This window comes from Lytechinus pictus, chromosome 3 (assembly GCF_037042905.1).
Source record: "Lytechinus pictus isolate F3 Inbred chromosome 3, Lp3.0, whole genome shotgun sequence".
NCBI lineage: Eukaryota > Metazoa > Echinodermata > Echinoidea > Temnopleuroida > Toxopneustidae > Lytechinus > Lytechinus pictus.
In genome coordinates this window covers 17,459,962-17,485,842 of record NC_087247.1, presented here as the reverse complement: position 1 = coordinate 17,485,842, position 25,881 = coordinate 17,459,962, and the positions used below count along the sequence as shown (strand labels likewise).

General features: G+C 35.3%; 2 protein-coding genes across 12 annotated transcripts in view; one reads left to right on the top strand and one right to left on the bottom strand.

Annotated features, from left to right (window-relative positions):
- Positions 1 to 1,939: 1,939 nt before the first annotated feature.
- On the top strand, positions 1,940 to 17,702 carry LOC129257709 (heat shock cognate 71 kDa protein-like). Its single transcript, XM_054896100.2, has 10 exons — positions 1,940 to 2,369; positions 5,608 to 5,828; positions 6,714 to 6,919; positions 7,313 to 7,465; positions 9,604 to 9,887; positions 10,309 to 10,586; positions 12,181 to 12,419; positions 12,838 to 13,000; positions 14,303 to 14,535; positions 16,187 to 17,702. The coding sequence occupies exons 2-10, from the start codon at positions 5,624 to 5,626 to the stop codon at positions 16,406 to 16,408; spliced, it is 1,983 nt and encodes a 660-aa protein (XP_054752075.1). The 5' UTR covers positions 1,940 to 2,369; positions 5,608 to 5,623; the 3' UTR covers positions 16,409 to 17,702.
- Positions 17,703 to 19,732: 2,030 nt separating this feature from the next.
- LOC129257707 (transient receptor potential cation channel subfamily M member-like 2) overlaps positions 19,733 to 25,881 on the bottom strand; it is a 64,782-nt gene continuing 58,633 nt past the window's right edge. For all 11 annotated transcript variants that reach the window (XM_054896098.2, XM_054896099.2, XM_064096531.1 and 8 more), the window contains one exon: positions 19,733 to 25,344. In XM_054896098.2, coding sequence (XP_054752073.2) covers positions 25,228 to 25,344 — 117 coding nt within the window. In that variant the 3' untranslated portion in view covers positions 19,733 to 25,227. The remainder of the gene's footprint in view (positions 25,345 to 25,881) is intronic.

The window sequence follows — 25,881 nt, the reverse complement described above, 5'->3', positions numbered from 1 at the left end:
CTTTAATTCAGATTCCTTAACAAAAATATTGAAAAAAAAAGGAATAAAAAAAAAACAAATTAAAAATAGGCCTACAATAAACTACATAAGATATTAATCATGTTTTGAAATTCTTTTTTTAAATGTTTTCACAAAAAATTAGCACTCTACAAGCAATAATATGAGTTAACAGCAATATATATTCATAAACTAATTTGCCTCATTTATTTTGAAATTATGAAGTTTTAACTCGTTGAAAATCTGTAGTTTTATAAAAACTATAGGCCTATATGGGGGTACAAATTTTCGCCAGTCTGGCAAACTTACACTAATCATGGTGTGAAAAAGCACAGTTAAAGATTTCGATGCATACTGCGGACTTAAAGTAGTATAAATTTTCACGCGTAGGGCCTACAAAACAAAATGATGAAAATTTCATCAAAATCTGATAATAATAAATAGCAAAGTTTTGCATGGCGCATGTGCCAGGTCTATGTATACATGATATATCGAGTCATTGTTTCTCCTATTCCCTCACCCCCATCGAGCCCTTCGTCAAAAGCGGTATGGATCCGCCCCTGAATAAAAATTCACTAAAAGTCTAAAGGCGGACGAAAATCCCCTCCCCCCATTGGTAACGACATTGCCAGAGCCGCGCATGCGCGCGCTGCCGAGGTTGGACGTCTGTCCAAATAAATATTACACGTATCGTCAATAGAACCAAATCCGCCGAGGAACCAAATCTGCAAACATCAAGCCGCGTCAAACCCGGCGGATATGGTTCCGATTAAAAACGATATCGGCCATTCAGAACGATATCTGCCGGCGGATACGGTAGTATCCGCCGGTGGAACCGAATCCGCCGCTACACCGGCGTATTTTTTATTTACACCACTGCTCCGCCAAAATATTGAAAAACGCCATAGAAACGGCTCGCGCCAGAGTCTAACACGTTGGCCACACGTTCGTATCTCCTTGATTTAACCGTAGTCGGTCCATGATTTAACTTACTTATTCAAAACAAACCTTATTTCAATATATGAATAAGATATGCAGCTTTTAAAAAGCGTTGAGTTTGTTGGGACCTAATCCGCTTGCATTACATATTAATTCCTACATGTGTAGGAATCGTATGATCATTTTGTTCGCAGTTATGGCACCTCCAGATATTCATGCAGATGCATTGAACAATGAACTAGGGTTCTTATAGCTGCAGACTCGACTATCTATTCTCTTCGTTTAAAATTTTCCCCTCATCTCTTCAGCACTCATCCTCTCTCTCTCGCTCTCTCCAGCATTCTCCTTTACTTTATTTGGGCGACGAACTTGATTAGAGTTCTGAAAAAAAAATCATGTGATTGGTAAAATAAAGAATTTTGCAGTATAAATACATTTGTAAACAAAACAAATGGTTAGTGGTGCATCCATGACTTCATAAAATTGGCAATTTGTCTTGTGCAGGTTTTCATGATTAAAATTTCATAACTTTCTTTTAGTTGTCCAATTTTCCTCAAACGTTTTTATCATTCCTTCTCACTCCCAACCCCTTTCCCCTCTTTTTTCATCTTTCTCAGTCATTTATCACAGCTACTACTGAACTTTGTCCAACAAGTGCACTATACCAAGCTTAGTTGTGCATAACAAGGACCCTCACACATTCTTTCAGCACTTAATTGGCTCAACATCACTAGACAATATCTTGTACATATTCATTTTCAATACAAAATCACATATCAGCTCTGTTACAAACTCAAATGGTTTTTGGAACCCTTTTTCGTAATATCAACAATAACCTTTAGAAAATAATGTGGTAACAGGGTGATTGGTTTTGGATATAAATTCAACTTGCAAAGGAGAATTTAACCCAAATCTAACGCGAGAACGATCCGAGAGCTTTGCTTGAGCGCACAGATTAGACTTGCCCGCGAGCAGTTTCTTTCGAATTTCTAGGAATTTTGGCGGAGCAGTGGTGTAAATACAAATTACGCCGGCGGCCGAGATCAGAAGGGCTCCATTATGCCCCCCCCCCCCCCCAGTCCTCAATAGATAGGGCATCATAGCCTAGCCATAGGGCCGGTTATCCAAACAACGATTGGTAATTTACCGCGTGCGGCACCTTCCTTAGTCACGTGCTATGGTCACGTGATGGTCTCGGATCTTACATAATGGTCTTTCTAGATCTTTCTAAACTACCGGTACAATATGCCACGTCCGTAGACAGATTACAGTGCAGTGCAGCGAGCTAGGCGAGGTGACGTTGGTGACCGGTACGTGAGTGATACACGTGTGAATTCGCATTTTAAGCAAGCAACGGGAAGAAAAGAGCACGCGGGACCAACTGGGAGCAGAGAAGTCTTGAGTTTTTGTTTTTACAAGTCATTGAAGCGAAGGCAAGTGGAGTTTTAACTTTTATTATTAAATCTGTTGTAAGACGGAGAAACTTAACTAACTAAGTAACTTAGTTACAGTTATTTGAGTTAACTAAGTATTAATTTAAAGTAAGTCGAGTAAGTAATAGTCGATAGTATGGTAGTGGATCGTATTACCAAACACTTTTCATGAATTCAATGATCAATCTAGACAGGAATAACCGTCGTTTCTGGGGATTTATTCAACAATTTCTGACATTTTACTGTAATCCCCATTTACCGACGGTAGGGTGTAAGTGTGGGCTCGCATGTGTTCTCATTCCCTCCCTTTTTTTGTCAATTCACAGTCCAAAGTTTGATGTAATTTTACACATCGAATTTACAATCTAAGGATGTATAAACAACAAACTTTTAAAACTTTATATTTCACTGTTTAAATACTTTAAACGATATAGATGAAAAAGGCATGAAAAATATACTTTACCGATGTTTAATTGGGTTGAACACGATAAAAATGGTCAAAATGGCAGCCAAACTATAAAATATTTACAAACGAACGTCAACAATCACGAATGTGATATCGATATTGCTTTCGATATTATACGATCTGCTCCATATGCGAACGAAACCGAAGATAAACGATACTAGTTATACTAGTACTAGTACTAGTTATAATCGCGATATATCGATTCGAGACATTAAGTTAATAACGATAATGACGTCATTCAAGATGGCAACTTGCAAGAAAAACCGTCAGGTCAGGTGAAAATGTCTTAGATGACAGATTTCTCAATCATCCAGAGGATTTTTTTCAATAACTCCGGCCCAAGGTATGCAATTACTTAATTTATTTATATTTCCCTGATAATGGAAACCATGAAACTTTCAATTTTGCTTAAAAAACAGTTTTAAATCGCGATCTATAAAACGCTAGTTCACTATACGTTGGCTGTAGGTACGGGGCCCCATCCCCTTCAGTCTATGTATGGTGAGTGGAGCCAACGTAGTTCAGCGGAACAACCAAAATACAGAGACTGAAGCTTTTGGTCTATGATCAATCATATCAAGCACATTATTCTCATAGTCATAAGTCACCAAACTTTCACCATAAATACACAATTACGTACAAAATATAAATACCCGGTATGTAAAATTTTTGCCGAAATCGTTTTTCCTTTTTACGATTTTTGCTTCCAATCGGACCCCTCTTCCCGGCATGTGAAATATTTTGGTCACTTGAAAAAGGTATCGTATTACCGAACGTGTGTTTTCTATGGGAAAAGTTGAGAAAACAACAAAATCACTGATGAGCTATTTTGACCATATTTTATTGTTTTTAGAATATTAAGACTTTGAAAATGTGTTTTTGACCATTTTCATCACTTTTCTATTCAAGATCTCTTTGGAAGGATGTTGCGAAATTTTGAATGTATGAATTTTTTTCTGATGCGTATGATGCGCGCGTTCGGTAATACAAGGCCGGTCGGTAATACAATCACTCACTATACTCATTAATAGTACTGTAAGTAGTAACGTTAAGTTAACTGTAGACAAGTGTAGTGTAACTAAGTGTAAGTTTTAATTTATTTTCTTTATGACATGAGGACTCCGACTGTCTGTCACGAAAAAGAGAAGGAATTCGGAACTGAATACAGAACAGAGTCATGACATGACTTCGTTCAGTAGGACTAGTAGGAGTACTACCGTACCGAGTAGGATGGGGGGTCGGGTGTCCGGACACTCTATATTTTTTAAGCCTTCTTTTTTGTCTTTGACTTTGGATTAGGCTACACTAAAAATATGAATTCAATAGTTGTAATCATCTTTCTATTTTGTTCTCTATAATAATTCCTAACATTTTGTACTAAAATTGATGAAACTTCGCTTCCAAATTTTTCCAAATTGGGGCTCTGTTGGCGGAGCACAAAAAAAAAGGGGGAAAGGAAAAGAGAGGAGAAAAAAAGAAAGGTAGGCCTAGACTAAACATAAAACATGTAAAAGGAGAAAAATGAGTGAATAAAATAAGATGAGGGGAAGACCGTGGGGGGGGGGGGACTTGAATTAACATGATTGTAACGTTAGATCTAGCCAACTCGAAAATAGGGGGCTCTGGAACTTAATCTTGGCCTTAAAATGAGGGTTTTCGGAGTGGCTCTTGGATCAACGATTAAAAGTGCAATGCTCTGGAATGGACCACAACAGAAACAGGGGTCTCCTGAACTCATTAGATCGTAGGGGTAATCGGTAGCGGCATTGTAAAAAACATGCGCGACTTGCTAGATTCATATTGGGCCAGCGCAAGCTAGCTGCGGGTGTGGGGAGCTTCAGCGGGCCGACATTAGGGCTCCTCGCTGATCGAGCTCGCTGCTCTGACCGGTTGAGTAGATCATGATGGGCGCTCTCTGGAGCGAGAAATTACGCCCCGCGGGGGGGGGTAATAAAAAAAATTTGATGTCACTAACGTTAGACAGACCCTAAATGTAATTTTTTTTAATTTGCTCGTGCTCGCATTGCCTTTTAAGGTGATTTAAATATCCTGCCCAATATAGAGCTTGAATTATTGAAAATAAAAAAATATGATAAATATCAAATTTTGAAGTCAATATACAAAATATTTCAGCTTGGAAATCGAACTTTCATTATGTTTGATTTACAAATTGATTTTTAAAAAGTGCTCTAAAAATTTATGTTTTATGGTCTGAATATTAAAATTTTCTGCTTGCGCTGCACTCTCGCAAAATTTGATTTGTCAGGTATATTTCCATGTATTCCATAAAGTTCTCAAAATATCCCTAATCAGGTCAGTTTGTGATGGATCTAGTCCATGAACCTTAGACATAAGAGAAATCAAGTATCTCTGAACATCTTATGTGAGCTTCAGGTCACATGACCAAGGTCAAAGGTCATTTAGGGTCAACAAACTTTGGCCATGTAGGGGGTAGGGGTATTTGTTGAATTGCCATCATAACTAAAGTTTATGGATCTTGTTCATGAAACATAGACATGAAGAGTAATCAAATATCACCGATTGTTTTGCACAAGTCTGAGATCACATGATCAAGGTCAAAGGTCATTTTGGGTCAATGAACATATTTCATTATATAAATGTTTTCTTTGTGAATAATATTCTGATAGTTATCAAAGTGAGCACCTTTGCTATATTGAATCACATAATTCAGTCAAGACTGCCGAGGCAATCCACTGTTTCTCAGTTTAATTATCATTTATACCTATATGTTAATTGTTTGTGTCATTACAGATAACTAAAACCAAACATGTCTAAGGGACCAGCAGTTGGTATTGATCTTGGAACAACATACTCATGTGTTGGAGTATTCCAGCATGGGAAAGTTGAAATCATTGCCAATGACCAAGGAAACAGAACAACTCCAAGCTATGTAGCCTTCACAGATACTGAGCGTCTGATTGGAGATGCAGCAAAGAACCAGACAGCCATGAATCCAACCAACACAATCTTTGGTATGTACATTCATATTGAAAATAGCATTAAAATAGCATTTCGGGAGAGTGTGTGTATGAGGCTGCGGACGGGGCTGGTGTGTGCGAGTCTGGACTGCAAATGCTAGTTGACCGAAAATCATTCGGATCGACTCTGCGTGATTCATGCCTTTAACATTGTTTCATTTTAAACTTATATGTTATCATCTGCAAATATCATTGTTGAAAATATTTTAGGAAGAATTCTGCATTGGTCCCCGGCCTTTTTTGTGTTTTTGTGATCATGGAAAATACAAACGAACTTTGCTCTGTCATCTGCTTGTGCAACGCTCACCCGGCCAGCGCATACCGTCAGTGCATGCATGCAGTGCGTGCATAGCGCATCGGACTCGACGGCCGGAGAAAAAAAATTGACTCAATTTTTCCCGCCTTCAAAATTCGATGCATCGATGTTCGATCGAATTAAAGCTGTCGAACACCGGTTTTCAAAATAATCGATATGATTCAGGCTTATTTATAATGTGACAAAATTAAAATGACAAATCATATCTTTGCTAAAATAGATTTTTCATCATACCTTCATTCAATTTTGAATTCACAAGACATGTTCGAATAACATGAATTGAAAATGAATTTTCTTAAGACTCGGTGTAAAATTGTAATGTCCAAATTGACTTCTGGGCACCATTGCATAAAAGTTACTATTATGATAACTACGATTGGTAATGCTGATCAACAGCCTATCAAAATCAAGGATTACATGCAACCATTGCATGGCAAAGTAACCATAATATTCAACAGGGCCCTAATCATGAAAACTGTTGGAGGGTCTGATAGAAAACACATAAGTCTAAATGTTGGTGTACATGTAAATGAATGATTTTTTTTCCCTGCATACCTCAACAGATGCAAAGCGTCTCATTGGTCGGGACTTCACAGATACCAACGTCCAACTAGATATGCAACATTGGCCTTTCACAGTTGTTAAGGATGGCAAAAGACCGAAGATTCAAGTGGAGTTTAAAGCAGAGACCAAGACCTTCAATGCTGAGGAGATCAGTTCCATGGTCCTCGTAAAGATGAAAGAGACTGCAGAAGCATACCTAGGAAAGGTATACATGGTCAATATTAGAGCATTCAAAAGAAAGAATCAAAACCTGAGCAATGCTTGATCTGTAGATCGTTTTCTTGAAAATTAGCGATTGAAAAATTATAATTCCTTGAAACTACCACATTGATTTAAGTTACTTCTCCATGCATTTGTTAAGTTCTTGAAAAACGGAATAATTTTGCCCACCAAATTTAAAAGATTTTTGGTCATAAGAGAAAAGCTCTCAAGTATTAAAGTTCTGTACGGTCCTATGTAAATATCTGTTTGTGTAACAGTCTTCAAAAAGTGGAGCAAATTGCAGGAAAATAACTCCCTGATTTGCATGCTTCATAATTTATTTTCATTATTGTAAATCTGATCAAATTCCAAAATATTTTTTCTTTTTTCTCTATAGAAAGTAACAGATGCTGTTGTCACAGTACCAGCGTACTTCAATGATTCTCAGAGACACGCAACCAAGGATGCTGGTGTCATTGCTGGCCTGAACGTCTTACGTATCATCAATGAACCTACTGCAGCTGCTATCGCTTATGGACTGGACAAGAAGGTAATCACCAGACTTGGATTAACCTATTTTTGTGTCTTCTGCATGGCAAAATCTAATCCTTTTCTGATTGCAGTAACATCAAAATACCAAATTGTAACCTTTTTTTGGGGGGGGGGGATTAGAGACCCATTTTCTATGAAGGGGGGGGGGGTTGATGCAACCCCCCCCCCCACACATTTTCCACTACCACCTTTGAAAGTGTGTGTATAAATTCATAAAGATATTGTTATATTCATACTTATGCTTTAACCCTAAATAGACTGGGCTATTTCAACGCCTAAGAAGACTGGGGGGGACTGATTCAGCCCCCCCTTATGATCTCAGCCGTCTATCGCGATGAAAATTGGCATGCGCGTTACCCATGGCATTACCTACAAAACTATAATGTCATATTCTGCGAAAAATCTTAAGTTTGCTCTTATTAATAAAATGCTAATTTTTGTTTCACATACTCTAGATAGGCATCTGATCAAATTTATTTTTCAAAAATTTCAAAAAAAACATTTATTGTCTTATGTATTCTATTGTTTTCTAAATTTCTTATGTATTTTTTTGTTTTTCGACTTTTTGTTTTTATTGTTTTTTCAATGGAAATTGTCGGGGACTTTATTTTGACCATAAACAAGATAAAATTGATTGATTTTAACCCTAAACTGACCGGGGGGGGGGGGTTGAATCGACCCCCCCCCCCTCAACATTTTATGCGATCATTTCGCCGAGCGAAATTTTTTTACCGCGCCACTCTCAGAGTTTGTACTTTCAAGTCTCGTGCATCTTTTGAGACCAAATTTGCGACACCCGGGTACGCGGTTCCGAAATTACGCAACACTTCGTAAGTGCATGTCAGACCAAAAGTTGTTCCAAAACGTGTTTTTGTGTACAAAGTCAATGCAAATTGAGTTTTCTCATCTTCTTCATAAAGATATGATTATTTTTGCTTTAAACAGCTGAAATCAATTGATTTTAGCATAATTATGCTTCAAAAAGGTTGTGCAATAAATCTGGTGAAAAAAACAAAGAAAAACAAAAGGTTGAAAAACAAAGAAATACATAAGAAATTCATAAAACAATAAAAATACATAAGAAATTGATTTCCAAACCGAAGTTTTTTTCAATTGTGATTGTTAAGAATGCTACAAAGAATATTTTTATCAAAAATTAGCATTCTAGGAGCTTTATTTAGTGAATTAGAGCAAAAAGTATGATTTATGCATAAATTAGCATAATTAAGTCATATGAAATAAAATCTCATTATTTTGGAAAATTTTACCATACAGCCTTGTAGATTACATCGCACACTACCAGCGTGCAAATTTTTGCGGCGCTCGCGCGATTGGCGGCCGAGATCTCGGGGGGGGGGGGGGGTTGAATCAAACCCCCCCCCCCCCCCCCCCCCCCCGGCCACAGAACAGCCAAAAAAGCCCAGCCTAGTTACGGTTAAGCAGTAAAAGGAAAAATAATGATACATTTATGAATTTTGGCTAAAAATACTATTTGCATTGGATTTGTTCACAAATTCACGTTTATGAGTAATTTTGGGTCTGCATGCACTTACGAAATGTTGCGTAATTTTGGAAATGCGTACCCGGGCGTTGCAAATTTGGTCTCGAAAGATGCGCAAGACTTGAAAGTAAAAAGTCAGTGAGCGGCGCAGTCAAAAAAATTTGTGCGATGGCGTAGTGACAAAATTTGTTGAGGGGGGGTCAAATTGACCCCCCCCCCCCCCAGTTTAATAAGGGTTAAAGAGACTGTAATTACTGGATAAAACTAAGGAAAACAAATGTTTTTTGTTTTTGCATTTAACTCTATATAGCTAGTAGAGTGCTAAATTTTGAAAATATAGATTTTACATTTCCAACAAAAATCTACAATACCATTGTGCAAATTTATGCGATGCCCGGTTACCACACGAAAAAAAACGTATCATTAAAAAAAAGGCTGTCCTGGTTAGGGTTTAGGACAAGCGGGTAGCAACTTTAAACGTGATGTTTCCAGATCTTCTTGTGGTAACTTGAATATTAAAATTCATACAATGCATTCTCATGTTTGTGGATGTTATAGCTATATCCAGTTAGAATAAGTACCGTTAACATCTGAAGCAGGTCATTTCATGTCCATTTGTTTTGTTTTATTTCTAGAGAGCTGAAGAGCCGGAGCGTAATGTCTTGATTTTTGACCTGGGAGGTGGCACCTTTGACGTCTCCGTGCTGTCGATAGATGAGGGCATCTTCGAAGTCAAGTCAACATCTGGAGACACTCACTTAGGAGGAGAGGACTTTGATAACCGCATGGTCAAGTTTTTCATTGATGAGTTCAAGAGGAAGCAGAAGAAGGATATCAGTTCAAACAAGAGGGCTGTTAGGAGACTGAGAACGGCTTGTGAAAGGGCCAAAAGGACACTCTCATCTACTACACAGGCTAAGTAGGTGCTTCGTCCTATAAATAATGATTACTTGAACCCATCTCATGTCACATGATGATGATAATGATGCTTTCTCATATGTCTTTTCTCACGATTTCCATTTTTCCCAGAAAATTGTACATTACTTTCACCTGTGCCTAAATGTGTAAAATGTATCAAAACATAAAATCTATTAAAATGCCAGCAACCATTTGAACAATGGTAATTTATGGATTTATTTTTCAATTGAATGTGGGAGAGCAACTTGCATTTTACATCACATAAGTGTCTGCATACATAATCTTGATGGATTTTCAATCATCATCATAGTGTTGCGGTTAATTTCCAATTGATAAATGGAGTTGGGGCATCACCTTTGCTACTGTTACTATGAGATTGCTGATAGTAATTTAATGGTATGTTTGTTTCCTTTTCCCTGAAGCATCGAGATCGACTCGCTTTTTGAAGGCATAGACTACTATACCTCCATCACACGTGCAAGATTTGAGGAGATGAATGGTGACCTCTTCCGCGGAACACTCGAACCTGTCGAGAAAGCTCTCCGTGACTCAAAATTTGACAAAACTCAAATCCATGATATTGTTCTTGTTGGTGGCTCAACCAGGATCCCCAAAATCCAGAAGCTCTTACAAGATTTCTTCAAGGGAAAGGAACTCAACAAGAGCATCAACCCAGACGAGGCTGTAGCCTATGGTGCAGGTGTGTTTCTGTACATAGTGATGTAGCAAATACCGTCTTCATGCTGGCCTCGAACACCGCTACAGTCTAGGGACTGTCCCAAGACAGTAGCAGTGTTGGCATCATGTGAATTTCTGAACCTTTGATAAACCATCCCGGTATAACCTTGTAACAAACTTTCCTCTCAAACCATAGTAAGAGCAACGGGGCAATCCTGGAACTATCGTGGTGTACCTTTAGTGTGAGCGCACACCACTACAACACCGGGATAAACCACTTCTGATTTCTTTACCTACCAGTTTTCTCTCCAAAGGAGTATATGAACTGAAAAAATAAATAAAGCTACCAATGAATTTAAATCAATTGAATTATTATCAGAATATTAGCCTAAATTTCATTGAAATAAAATATTTTGCACTTCATATAATAATGTGATTCTGACTAGAAACAAAAAATAATGAGGAGTTTTGATCAAGGATCTAGCAAGCAGACATCAGGCACTGATCTGTATATCAAGATCAGTCCATGGTTTCCAGTTATATCGGGGTCACTCGTGGGGCCACGTGCCTGCATGTGTTACAGAGGTCATAAAAATCACCTACTGTAATATGAATGAGTACGTGAAATATATCCCGAGACTGTGTCGGATAACTGTTCTAATGTGAAGGAATTATAGCGGTGTTGCCATCCCGCGACAGCACTGGGATAAAATTGAAAACCACTGTGAAGACTGTCTAAGTGGGCTTGTTCATATACACGACATGAAATTCCTGCCACACGTCCGCTTTGGTTTCTTTTTGTGTACTCATGTGGATTAACGGGCACTAATTCATCAAGTTGCAAACAAATTCAAAACGTTTAAACCCTAATAGTCCTTGGGTATTTTTAAGCATATTCTATGCCATGGCATAGTCAAATTGCACCAAATTTGATATGGATTAATTGTGCTAATTTATTCATGAAATAATACTTATTGCTCTAATTCCCTAACGAACCTAGAATGCTCTTTGGGGGTTTAAAAATTCTTTATGTTAAATATAGAATTCCTCAATTGTAAATGGAAAAAAAATCCAGAATCAGTTTCTTATGTATATTTGAAGTTCTTTGTTCTTATTAACTTTTTAATTGTTTTTTCAACAAAACTCATTGGCGATATTATTTCAGCAACGAATAGCAATTACTTAGATGACTTTTGTCAGTAGTTGTAAAAATGATCGCTCATTTATAAATTTTAGCTGAAAATAGTTTTTTATTGACTCTGTATAAGAAGTCGCATTTTTTAGCAATTTTTTATCTGACATGCATTTTCATAATGCATTTCTTTGTAACTGCATACTCTAGTGTCACAAATTTAGTCTAAAAAATTGAGCTAGACTTGAAACTAAAAAGTTGGCTATGTTCGGTCCTAAATCTCCATTGTGAAACGTTCAAGAGAATTAACGGTTACTTAAAGCAAATTGTTTTTTTTTTATGTATAAATTTGAATAATTCATTTAATGAAATCTTATTTCTGAAAAAAAATTAACCATACACCCTTGAAGGCAGGAATTTTGATTGTGAATAGTGATAATTCATCTAGTTTCATTATTCAAATCTTATTTCACATTGATCACAGCTGTCCAAGCTGCTATCCTCTCTGGCGACAAGTCTGAAGAAGTTTCAGGTCTTCTACTACTCGATGTTGCCCCACTATCCATGGGTATTGAGACAGCTGGTGGGGTCATGACCTCTCTGATCAAGAGGAATTCAACCATCCCAACAAAGCAGACACAAACATTCACAACCTATTCTGACAACCAGCCAGGTGTGCTCATCCAAGTCTTTGAAGGCGAGCGTGTAATGACCAAAGACAATGTAAGTTTATCCTACTTGAATTAAAATTTTTATACACTTGCAAATTGAGTACATTTAATGGCTTGGCCAACCAAACAAAGATTCTTGTTGCACTTGTCTGGTCATTTCTCTGTCCTCTAAGCCTCTTGATTTCCAGTATGTCTGTGCCAAGGTTTCCTTGCTAATTTTGGGGTTGGCACCAGTGTTTCAGAAGTTATCAAAGTAACAAATTTTGCATTGGTCCAGTGAGACTCGCCACAAGCGAGAATAAGTCAGAAGTATGGCAATCAACTTCTGGTGATATCAGTTATCGGGCTGTTGACTGGAACATGATTGGGTACAAGGCTCTTTTGAGACCTCAATGTTATTATGGGGGCCAGAGGTCTCCCATGATTACACAAGAATTAATGCATTATGCCTTGACTTTTTCTCCTGTCAGAATATACTTGGGAAGTTTGAGCTGGCTGGAATCCCACCAGCACCTAGGGGAGTCCCCCAGATCGATGTATCCTTTGACATTGACGCCAACGGTATCCTGAATGTATCTGCAGTGGATAAGAGTACTGGCAAAGAGAACAAAATCACCATCACCAATGATAGAGGTAAGTACATTATTACGATTTTCTGACATGCCATCACAAGGATTAAGAAGCTCACAGAAGTTGTCATTTGAAAATACTGAGAAAAATCCTTTGTCATATTGTGATACTGGTTGTCTGTTAGGCAATTACATTCAGAGAAAGGGTTGAATTACCCCCCCCCCCCCCTCTTGAGTTGGTATTGGGTCAATCTAACAACACTTTTGTTTGCCCTCAATAAAGAATGTCACATGTTTGGATGAAAAGAGAGTGCCCCCTGATAAACCCCCCTGGAGATGAATACCTGTAATTTTGATAATGACACTTTCATCCAAAATCTTTCTATTCTAATGCATTAATTTTATGAAAGAAAAAAAATGAATATATTTTCATGTCAATCCCTGTGATTAAAACCAGTAAAAAATAAATTATACTGTATTTGTCTATTTGACGCTTTGCGAATTCATATTGAGTAATTGGACTAAGAGACCCAAATGTGCAGATGGTATTTCAACCCTTTTCCCTTTCACCACATAAAAAGGATTGAATGTAATAGTATGTTTTGGTTCTGTTTCATACAAGTCTAAGCAATTGTTGTACTTTTCATGTCATTACAAAGTGGTTGTTATGCTAATATTTGGGGGGGGGGGGTTGGATTGAAATCAAATTGTCTCCGTTGATTGACATTTCAAGCTTTTTGGAATGTTTTTAAGAATTAAGTTAAGCAGCAATCTTTTTATGAGTTTTATTTACAGCCAATCCCAGAGGCTTAAATATATAAATATTCTAAGTGAATCGGCTTCATGTTGGCAGAGATGCAGACCATAATCTGTTTCTGAGAAATTGGGCATGCAGATGTGACAGGTGTGAACAGACACCACGTATTATTAAATATACAATTAAAACTTTTGAATGTCATGCAGAAGGATTTTTAAGTATAATCTGATTTTTTAAAAGTCTTGATTTCTTTCCACTGCCCATGATCTAAGAATTACTATGTTCGTTTGGTCAATATCTAGATTAGTTAAGGTATGGCAAAGATGAGAATAAAGGCATGTTGCCAGGTTGACATCAGTTCTAATTTTGAACCATCTTGCACTATTGTGCTCGACACTTTTGAGTTGGACTCTTGTTATACTATGGGAGGTAGACCCTGCAAGGGTCTGTTATGTGCATACCAAAACATTTCATCTGGTTACTCCTGATAGTGCAGCGGACCAAAACCTGAAAAGAAAAAAAAAGTGCCTAACCTTGAAATGGCCCCAAAAAGCAATTCTGTCACGTCTCAGGTATCTTATTATACATCTCTTCCTACTCATTCTTTAGATCGTCTTTCTAAAGAAGAGGTTGAGAGGATGGTTGCAGAGGCTGAAAAGTACAAGGAAGATGACGAGAAGGTGAAAGAAAAGATTGCAGCAAAGAATGCCCTTGAGAGCTATGCTTACAACATGAAGAGCACCATGGAAGATGATAAGATCAAGGACAAGGTTCCAGAAGAAGACAAGACTAAGATCGTTGACAAGTGCAAGGAAGTATTGGATTGGCTGGACTCCAACCAGGTCAGTGTCTTATTGTATTCCTACACCCTTTATGTATTTGGGTAATCCATTTGTTTTTGTTTTCACAATATTCCAAGAGAATCGACTTCATACTTGGCTCATTTATGCAAGTGGGAGGAATGATGATCTGAGTATTTTTAAGGGTATCCAGAACAAAGATGAAAGAAGTTCTCGTAATAATTCAAAGACTGTTTGAGGGATCAACTTCACATTTGGTCCATGTATGCATAGGGAAGCAATGATGAGCTGAGTAGATGCATGCGTGACAAGGTCATGTAAGAACTCTTAGTGACAGATCAACCTGAAATATGGTTCATACATGCGTAGATCGAGATCAAGTAGATTTGGGGAGGTATAGAAGTTATATACAAATACATGAAATGACTCTTTCGTGTGTCAAAAAAAAAATTGACGGATCAACTTCAAACTTGGTTCTTGTATACTTAGTGACCGTTCTCATTACGCTTTCTAAAACTAGTTAACTGGAAACCGGTTCAGGAAACCAGTTTGGAAGATTGCTTTGCTAGAGTTCCCACTTGATCACACGAAAGTGGTTTTCGAAATCACTTCATGTAAAGCGATCTTGTTGCTATGGGAATGCTCTCAGCGGGGTGACATGTTTCGCATGAAATTTGAAACCGCAGCGGAGGCATTCTACACAGTGTGTAGGATAGCGTGCTCAAAATATGCGAAGATCGCTTTCCAAAGAACAGTTGTGTCCTCACGCTAAAACCAGTTTAATGAGGCAAAGCGATCTTGAAAACTACATCGCAAGGTGGATCGCTTTGACAGTTCTCATTACACTTTAAATTAGTTTCCAGTAAACTAGTTTTAGGAAGGTATTGAGAACGGTTTTTAACCCTTATTAAACTGGGGGGGGGGGGTCAATTTGACCCCCCCCCCCCTCGACAAATTTCATCACTACGCCGTCTTTTGATCGCGCTGCTCACTGACTTTTTACTTTCAAGTCTTGCGCATCTTTTGAGACCAAAATTGCGGCGCCCGGGGACGCGGTTCTGAAATTACGCAACATTTGTAAGTGCATGTCAGACCAGAAATTGCTCAAAAACGTGATTCCGTGTACAAAGTCGATGCAAATTGTGTTTTTCAACCATAACTCATAGATGTATGATTATTTTTACTTTTGTTGGTTTAAATGGATTTATTTATGCTATTTATGATCGCAGAAGGGACCCGACAAAGTGCATTGAAAAAAAAAAAATACATAAGAAATTAATTATATTTTTGTAATTTTTTTGTAGATATTTGTTAGAAATGTAATAATTGATACTCCAACCAAAAATGAGCATTCTACTAGCTATATAAATTGAGTTAAAGGCAAAAACATACACAAAAAACAAAATTATTTGCATAATTAATTAAAAATATAAAGAATTAATTTTTTGAAAATATTACCATACAGTCTTGTAGTTTACATCCGGCTCTACGCGCATGTGCAAATTTTCGCGGCGATCGCGCGATCAGCGGCCGAGATGAAAAGCCCAGTTAAGATAGGGTTAAGTTGTGGAAGTCATTCTAGAAGTAGTGGTCCTAGAATAACAAAAGTTATGCAGTCATCCTAGAAAAAATGGTCTTAAAATAAAAAAGCAGTGCACCAACCATCCCTTTTTATTTTACTTTATAATCACAGACTGCCGAGAAGGATGAGTTTGAGTACCAACAAAAGGAACTAGAAGGTATCTGTACACCAATCATCACCAAGATGTACCAAGCTGCTGGCGGTGCTCCTGGTGGTATGCCAGGTGGCATGCCTGGTGGTATGCCTGGTGGTATGCCTGGCGGTATGCCCGGCGGTATGCCCGGTGGAGACAGTGGAACCGGTGGTGGCCCCACCATCGAGGAAGTTGATTAAATACATGGCCAGAAAAACAGAACAGGCATGCGACTTTGCCATCATAAAATGGCAAAATATATTCACATATGTATTGTGCTTAATGTTCGTCCGTTCAATGAGTATATCTAATCACCTGATAGACACTAGTTCAATTACTAATATATGAAATCAAAGACAAATTATTTTAAGGCTTTTGGTATTAGTGAACAGTGGAAGCACTATCCAGATTTCATTCCCTAGTTCTATCACCTTGTGAGTTTTCAAAAATGATCCAAATCCATCAAAGTTAGCTCAACAATCAAACAGTGGGATTCATTACAGGAGAAGTTTCATTGTGTGTACTGTCTTTCATTGCTTTTATCAATTGATTATCAATATCAAAATACTCCAAGTTCTTTACATTAAAATAAAATTGGGGGGTGAAAGATTTTAAGAATCACACAAAATCTTTCCTATTTCGAAGCAGCACCATGATCCATTAAAACTTCTCAGATATTGTATTGTATGACAGCTGAATACCTCATGTTTATACGTGACTCTTTCATTTAAAAAAAAGTATTGGAGATGGTTGTGCTTTTTTTCTCAGGGTATGTTTATTTCCTTTTGTCTACCGTGATTATTAACAGGAGCAAAAAGTGAGGTCAAATGTTTGTATGCATTAAGATATTCATGCAAATGACTGCCTGTGCATGTATGTTCAAAAGATTTTGGAGAAATGCCCCTAATGGAAGTCTTTAGATTCGCCTCATTCCAATATTAGAATGTGTGATTTATTTTTGTGTACATTGATATACAATATGACTTTCTATCTAGGAAACATTGAATGGTATTACTGCTTATTTATGAGGGTTTTTTGCCCATTCCTATCAAAGTGTGTGATGTAATATGGTTCTTTGGCATACAATACCTTGTCTACACAAATCATGTTGCCTATTTCAAAAGCTGTAAGTTACATGTATGTATCAATTTCCTGTCGGTATTTATTTTGTTTTAAATATATGTATCAAGTAGGCGTATCAAGTATGTTCTACTAGACAATCATCAATGTAAGAGAATTTTGACTTCATTATTTTTCCTTGTTTCAAGGCATTACCTGCCCTTTTCTGAATATTTATGTCGTACTAATTCTGTCATTCCTTACTGTTTCTCGTGAATAAATAAAGTTATCAAAATGGAATACATCCATGTATCTGTTTCAAAAATAAGATCTACATAAATATGTACCTATGTTACCGAAATACCAGCAGAATCTACACTTGATATCATACTTAGCTGAATTAAATGTCTGTTATGATCCATGTCTGTAACCAAACAGGACTTCATTTTATTTTGTTTGAATCATATGTGTATACAGGCCCCCCCCCCCCCCCCACCAAAAAAAATGAGAATCCTTTTCAAGTTTAGTCCAATTCATTTGATAAACTTGTATGACAAGCTCAAGCGAGTGAAACTGAAAAAAAAAACAGGATACCTAAAAGTTACTTGGCAGTCAATATCTTAATTTCAAAAAGGAAATTGTCTCGAAAAAAATTCCATATTAGATAAATGCTTGAAATTTCTTTGCACAAATGGCATCCTTCGAACTTTTACCCATTCGTGCATGAAGTAGTATTGAAATTTTTATAGCAGAATAAAGGAACTTTATTCTAAGCTCCCTTTTCTATCATATTTGTGATGATATGACAGAGCATCAGAAATTTTCATTTTTTTCCAGAGATGCTCTTTGTATACATATATTTTGTGACATCACTGCTCAGTATTTCAGTATTTTCATATACCCCTTTTGAAAGTAACCTGCAACCATATGCTTTCTTCCAAAAGCGAACCATTGGCAATATTAGAAAAAAGAATGACTAAGCTACTGAAGATGGTGTTGATGGTGGTGTTGATGAAGAGGTTGACTTTGGCAACGAATACGATTATAAAGACGATAAATGAAGGGGATTAAAGGAAATGATTGAGAGATAAAGCTGATGAAGAAGACGATGATGAAGGAGAAAGCGAAGGAACAGAATGATGAAAGAATAGTCCGGGTATAGTATTGAGTCCAGGGGTGAGCAAAGGGGAAAGAAATCCCAATTGTAAAATAGTGTTGGGGGCAATTACATAATACAAGGGGTATTTCCAGAGGTGGAAGCCTTGCTTTCTATCCATTTATCTGTCATCTTGTTGCTTCTTTAAAGGGAAATCCAGCCTTGGTCATAAAATGTTGTTTGAAAGGAGAAAAATAAGTAAAACAATTGTAAAAGTTTGAAACAATCGGACAAGCAATAAGAAAGTTATGGCCGTTTTAAAATTGAGATCCCTAAGACTATGTAGATTTCAAATTGGCAACTGGGTAAGTAAATTACCGGTATGACAAGGGGCAAGGACAACTTTCCCATAGGCCATGTACTTTATTATCGGTGATCTGTTGTTTTCTTCTAAGTACACATTCCCCTGGGGCAGTAATCTAAATATATCACAGGTAGTATTATTTATGTCCTCATGAAAGAAAAATATAATTTGAAGTACAACTTTCGAAAAAAATGTCATTTTAGCCATTTTATGTATTGGAGTACATGGAAGAGTAGTCCTTGCCTTGCATCACTATGACATCACATATGCGGCCAATTTGAAGTCTCCATGGTTATTAGTGATTAACAATAGTCACCGCTTATGAAAATTCATAACTTTCTTATGGTTTGTTTGGTGAAGTTCAAACTTTCACCAATCAACTTGTCTGATTTTCCTTTTCCTCTAAAAACAAGTTTGTTTGGGTTTGATTCCCCTTTAAAGGGAGAGTTCACCAGAAAAAAAAATAGTGAAGATTTGATAAAAATCCAAATAAAATGTGATGTAATTTGCAAGCAGTGCCCATTATGCTATGAAGTATATTCCATTATTCCCAGTTTGTAATGGTTCATAACTGAAAAAAAACCAACTTTCTTACCAAAGTGGGTATAATATATAATGAATATAATATGAATTAGTTTTGATTTTTCGAGAAAATTTTCATATTAGGAAATCTTTATCACAGGACCGATGGGGTAGCTGTTAGCATGTGACAATTCAAACTGTTAATCTTCACAAACATGTTTCTGTTTTTATTAAAACCAAACTTCAAGCTAGGGTGAACTTTCCCTTTCATCCATACTGCAACCATATAATAATAGAATATCGAGAAAATTTTGAAATACTGTCAGCACCAGAATCAACATAACTGGCACTTTCATCAACAACCTGTCTACCTTAAGTTTAGACAGAAGAGTCTTAGAGACATTAGAATGTACAACAAAGGGATATATTCTAAACAGCCATATAATTTTCTGTAAAATAGAGAAATCAGACAAAGAAAAGATATTCAAATAGCAAAACCTTTGTTTTAATAATTTTAATTTACATACACACTTGTTTACAAAATTCACTGTAATTCAATAGAAAATTATGATATTACAGGTATAAACATGACTGTTTGTTACAATTTTCAGCAGGTTTCTAGGGTGAAAAAACAAAAATAAAATTTCTACTATGAACATATTCTATTGAAAGTATTCTCTTATATGCAGGAATGAATAAAATAGTACAATTAATACATATACATATTTCTCCAGCATAAGGAAATTAGAATTACGTGAGTGGAACAAAATTGGCAAATAAAAATACCAGGTTGTGTATGATTCTATTCATAATTATGAGGAAAAAATTTCAAAACATGATACAGTGTAAATCAAATAAGCACTGAATGGATACAGCAGCTTCATTTGCACATCAAGATTTGATTGCTTAGCGAAAGACTCAATTAATGCACTTGATGCTAAGGCTAAATCTTCTATAAATTGGATGGATTAACCATGATCTCAGTATACAAAAACAATTCCTTTTTAATAAAATTCAATCTGAAAATCAAACCATGATTGTACTGATTTAAGGTATTTACATTTTCTTATGCACTTTGTCAATCCATAGGGGTTTGCTTCTGAAAGACTTTCCATAAAGGAATTGATAATACCACACACTAAAAAAAAACTAATGTTTACTAATATCTCTATAACATTGATAAGTATAAATTGTACATGTACAATATATATTAAAAAAATACCTTATCTCATCTTTACTAATTTCTATTATTAATTGCTTACAATATAAAAATGTATAATGTCTCTTTTTGTCTATAACAAGAAACAAATATTCTACATCATTTCCCTTCACTTGTAGGTCCATTGAGTACTGTAAATATAGGATACTCTTGTAATATCTGTATCTGCATGGTTTTCTACTGAGGAAGAATAAATTAAACCCTAAATCGGATGCTATTTCACAGGAGCAGATATCGGTTAAACATGGAAAGTTAGAAATACATGGACAAGAAATTATCTTTTAAAAATGTCACGATGTCAAAAACAAAAATCATGTCTGTAAAATATTTTTCTTTGGGAAAATATAACACATGGACACATTTGATTTTCACACATCTTGGAAGATCCCCATCCTGCTTGTAATATAATATGTGTAATAAATTCAGCAAAATTAGTTGACTTGCAATACAGATGTCATATTTTCCCAAGAGACATAAAGACGCTCAACATCAGGCAACGACTGCATTATAGCATCTTGATCATAGCAAGATTCTTGAGAATATCGCATTTTCATAAATGATTCATATCAATTTGGAGGTTTGAATTTCTATTTTTTTTCAATTCACTGACATATTTTTGTTTTCTGCTTTTGTTAACAACACACTGTTTTTCAAAAGGGATTATTTTCATTCAAATTCTATTTCAATCTTACACGCTATTCTTCTATGATAATATCATGATTCTAATTGGTAAAACTTCATCACACAACAAATTTCTTTTCAGAATAATCATGATTACAAAGATACTGTAATATTCTTTTGATGCATCATTGGTAATCAGAAAAGAAAAATATCTAATTTTCTCTCATTTCCCTGTATGACCAACAACATGGTCATCAAAGTAACTTCACATTATCAACTGATTAACAGTAGTATCAATCATAGCAGGTAAAAATGTGTACCAGCCTTATGATGACATAAACACAAATATTTTTTGATATTCATAATAGTTCAACTAATCTTCTGTTTTATAAATTCTTCTTTAAATGAAACATATTTTATTTAAACTTGCATGATTAATGATAGTCACACATTAGTAGTAAAATACAGAATCTACATTTATCAGTCTCGTAAGTTATAAAGATTCATATTCATCAGATTTGTCATTGTAAGAAATAAGAGGGATCATAAACTCATAACTCTTTCTGAAATCTTTGAAAAATTACTGAGTAGCACTATCATCAGTTTTTCAATATCTCTTGCAGTATTCTTTCATACAGTATATTGACATGAACATTTAAATTCTACTATTTCTTATATGAAATCCAAAAAAACACGACCAAACAAACTTACACCATATTTGTATTTACATAAACCTGTGTTAAAATAAATATAATATGATATCTGCAAGTTATATCACATATTTCAGAACAATAGACAAAAAAAAGAATCAATCTGGTAAAACATTAATATTTGCATAAAATTAAATTGGAGTTGAAGAATCTCATCTAATAAATGATTTTAAGGGAAATGTTTAAAGCTACTTAATAAAATTGCAGGGTTGATCTGAGGAAATGATGCCATAGCTAAGGCAGACCGTGATCTATACAGTCATTTTACTATCCAAACATAGTAATGCATAGACGTACAATAAAGATAAATATTAACATACATGTACATCTATAAAGCACACTATAGCTAACATAACTTTATTTTATAACTAATGATAGTGAAAAGGCAAAGATATTGATGTAGAATAAAATCTGCTTAAAGGCTAATTTTCACAATTCAAGCATATATGATATCACTTGTATAGTACAAGATAGACCTGGGCCCGTTTCATAAAAAAATTTACAACTGTTGTAACTTTGCCATTATGGCAACTACCACGGTATCCTTGATTCTGATTGGCTGCTGAGCCCTGTTACCCTGGTAGTTGCATTTATGGCAAAGTTACAACAGTTGCAAGTCCTTTATGAAACAGGCTCCTGGAAACTTGACTGCAGAAACAACTCAGTGTATTTTCCAGTATATGCGGTACAAAGGTACCACTTAAATTCAAAGCCACAATTGGTCCATTCTATCCTTTAAAAGAAATGCTAATTTATGCAAAAATTCATCAAGCAAATCCTCAGAAACTTCATTTATTGTGTATATATTCTGTTCCAGATTCTCATATACATTCAAAATTAGTATAAATGTGTTTCTTTAGGTGTCAATTTAATCTCAAACAATAGGTGTGAACACAATAATAATATGTATTTCAGCCTCTACATACAGTCAATGGAAGATATCTACATGATCGATATTTAATGACATAATAATTCATGATAAATTTGAAGAAAAAAATATTATGCAGCTCACCACCTGTTGGCTCTATATACATATTACAATTACAATTTTGTATAAATATTTTATTGTAAAGCTCACTGAGATCGATGTGATGAACATGTTTGTGATTGATTTTGATATGTCTTGTCAAATAGTAATGTGTCACATTTACCCACTGAGTGCATCCATTAAACTAGTGCATTATTACTGAATGGAGAGAAAACATAAAAATACAGGTAAATTTTCTTACAAAAGAAAGGAGTATATTGGCAATATATACATGTAAAAACAAATTTAAGATGAGGTATGTGAGGATTAAGTAAAATGTAACACAAATTGCATATCTTTTGTTATATATGTCAATTTTGATTGTGAATATATCTAAAGAATGAATAAATAGTATCTCCCTGTCTGGTCTGGTTGAATCTTCATTAATCCTGTCTTACTAGTGATTTTGTCTGTCTAATTAATGAAATAAATACTAGTGTTTATAATCAAATAATGTGCTGTTAATCTGCACCTTCATACTGTGCAAAACAAATGTGAACATATCATTTTTACTTTCCCCATTTGTAAAATATTTGTGTGAAGTATTTTTGTTGTTCAGTGTTGAGGATGGGGGATAATAGATACATCCCTAGGTGACAAGTACAATGGTACCAGGAAAAACTGACTGCACTGATCAGGTATCAGCTACCCATACAATACTCATTATTGGCTGTTCCTGTTTCCTGCCTAGGACAATACAATCAAAGCAATAATCTATGAGTCATAATCCTCTTAAAAAGTCTGCAAAAAAAAACACACAAAATAAATGCTTATTATAAGCATGCAGTGTATGGCACACTTGGGCACTGCTGTGATATTTCAAAGGCCCTAAAAGGTATTTAAAAATAAATCTACATGTTAGATTTAAATATTATTATTCAAATCAACATATAGTATAATGAATATCAATATAGTATAATGAACATCACACCATATTCACACAGATATTAATTTATTTAAAAAATAAAACACAAAAAGTGAATATTCTTCTATATGTCAAAGCATTAGTGTATGATAAATATCCAGTCATATAATTTTGTTTAAAGAATAAGTCCACCCTTAAATTGGTTCGATAAAATCAGAAAAATTACAAAAAGATATTAATGATTTAGCGAATATCTATCAAAGAACCTGAACATTTTGGTTATCTATTGTGAACTGATGAAGAGTCCATTTATTGTCAAACTTGCAAACACTGAAATATTGTATAATTCATATAATAAAAATACAAAAGATATAGTGAGTGCCTCATTTGAATATCTCTGTAATGTACTAATAACTGTTTTATGAAAAATAAGCAAAAATTTGAATTTTCCTTTAATACTTTCTCATTTTAAATCAAATTTGAAAGAAATTTTCAGCAATATGCTTGTTTATCATTATTATTTTTTTATTCATTGAAAACAACTTTGAGTTAGGATGGATTTGCCCTTTAATATATTTCTCTCATTTTTCCTGCTTAAAAAAGCCAACATGGTGACACATGCACTTTCTCTTTTAAATAACATTTGATTATCAAAGCAAATCAGTTTAAAACACATTATAGATCTATACACAACATCAAACAATCTTGATTTGGTACTAGCTAAGGCAAGTACTATGATTTAGTCAGTCTATGAAAGAAATTGCACATCTCTCCCAACTTATTATTTCTACTTAGAATATACTGAGCAATCATGTCCTACAAAAATATATTTAAGTATTTCTACAATTGGTATTTCATATTCTACACTTCATAACCTGTAACATGTTGAAAAGTCATTCAAACCAGACTGTACCAATGGGCATCAGGAGCTGGCAAGGTCTTAATAGACCACTTATCTACGTAGATCACCCATCTATAAATGTCACATATCATTTCCCTTGAATGTTTTCTCATTATGTAAATCATTTGATGTTTTTCCATCAACTTTTTCATTCAAATTGGCTACGTAATCAATTTGATTCACTGCTGCATTTTGTACTTTGTATTTGTATTATGTCTTTATTGTCTCTATGTCACGGTGCACTAATCACAAGCTCTGCTTACCGAGTTGCAACCTCCATTTTATTGTAACTTTTAGAAATGTATTAATGTGTTTACCTTGGAAGTTAATGTTAAATTGAAAGTTAGGTATCAGGAACATAAGGAGGTCAATGAAAATGTGTCTAGAAATAAGAAATTTGCCAATTGGTATGAAAAACACCCTGGTGATTTTGAACTGATTGTGAGATCAATAGGAAGTGTAAAAAAAAGACCGCTTGCCTATGAAGTCATATAATTCTCCCTCAAGTAGTCATAATTCATAGGTTTCATTCTAAAATCCAGTCGATCAAAATTCAAAGTTTATTCAGACAAAAAGATTGGATCAGGAACAAACTTAAAGGCACCTTGCTGAAAGATATTACCCGATATTATCGTTTAGAATGCAGCATTATGTAATTCCGCGACCTTCCTTAACATGGCTGTGTGACTGGCGAAGAGAGGGATCTTAGAGCTAACTCGTTGCCACCTTACACTCTGAGCATCATCACTGGCCTGTCAATCAAAACAAGTCAACAAATTAGACATTACTTAAAGGAGGGACCTCTGGGAGAAGTATCAGAGAAGAAACTTTCCTTACTTTAAATCTTATGGCAATCCAATAAAATAAACATATATTTTTAAAGCCTGATCATTTATTTTATCAAATTTTACTTCACATGATGAACTTCTAGAGCCATAACATGAGAGCATTCTCACTATTCATAAGAATTAACAAAAACAAAAACAAACCAAAAAGAAAATGAATGAATTGTTTTAGGAAGGTCCCATATATAGGGGTCATACTACATGGAATTGCTATATAATCTTGTTTGGTTAAAAAGAAATTAGTGACAACTGCTCTCATTAAATATCTACACACTTAACGTGACTGCCTAATAAACCAGGAGCATTGATACAGAACACGTTGGGTCATCCTTGATGAGTGCCATTGATGACAGCCAAAAACTCATGGATTTGCCAAATATTGGAAACCAGTGTAATAAGAAGTATTGGTGAATCATTAAATTGAACCATAAGATTATAATCTCT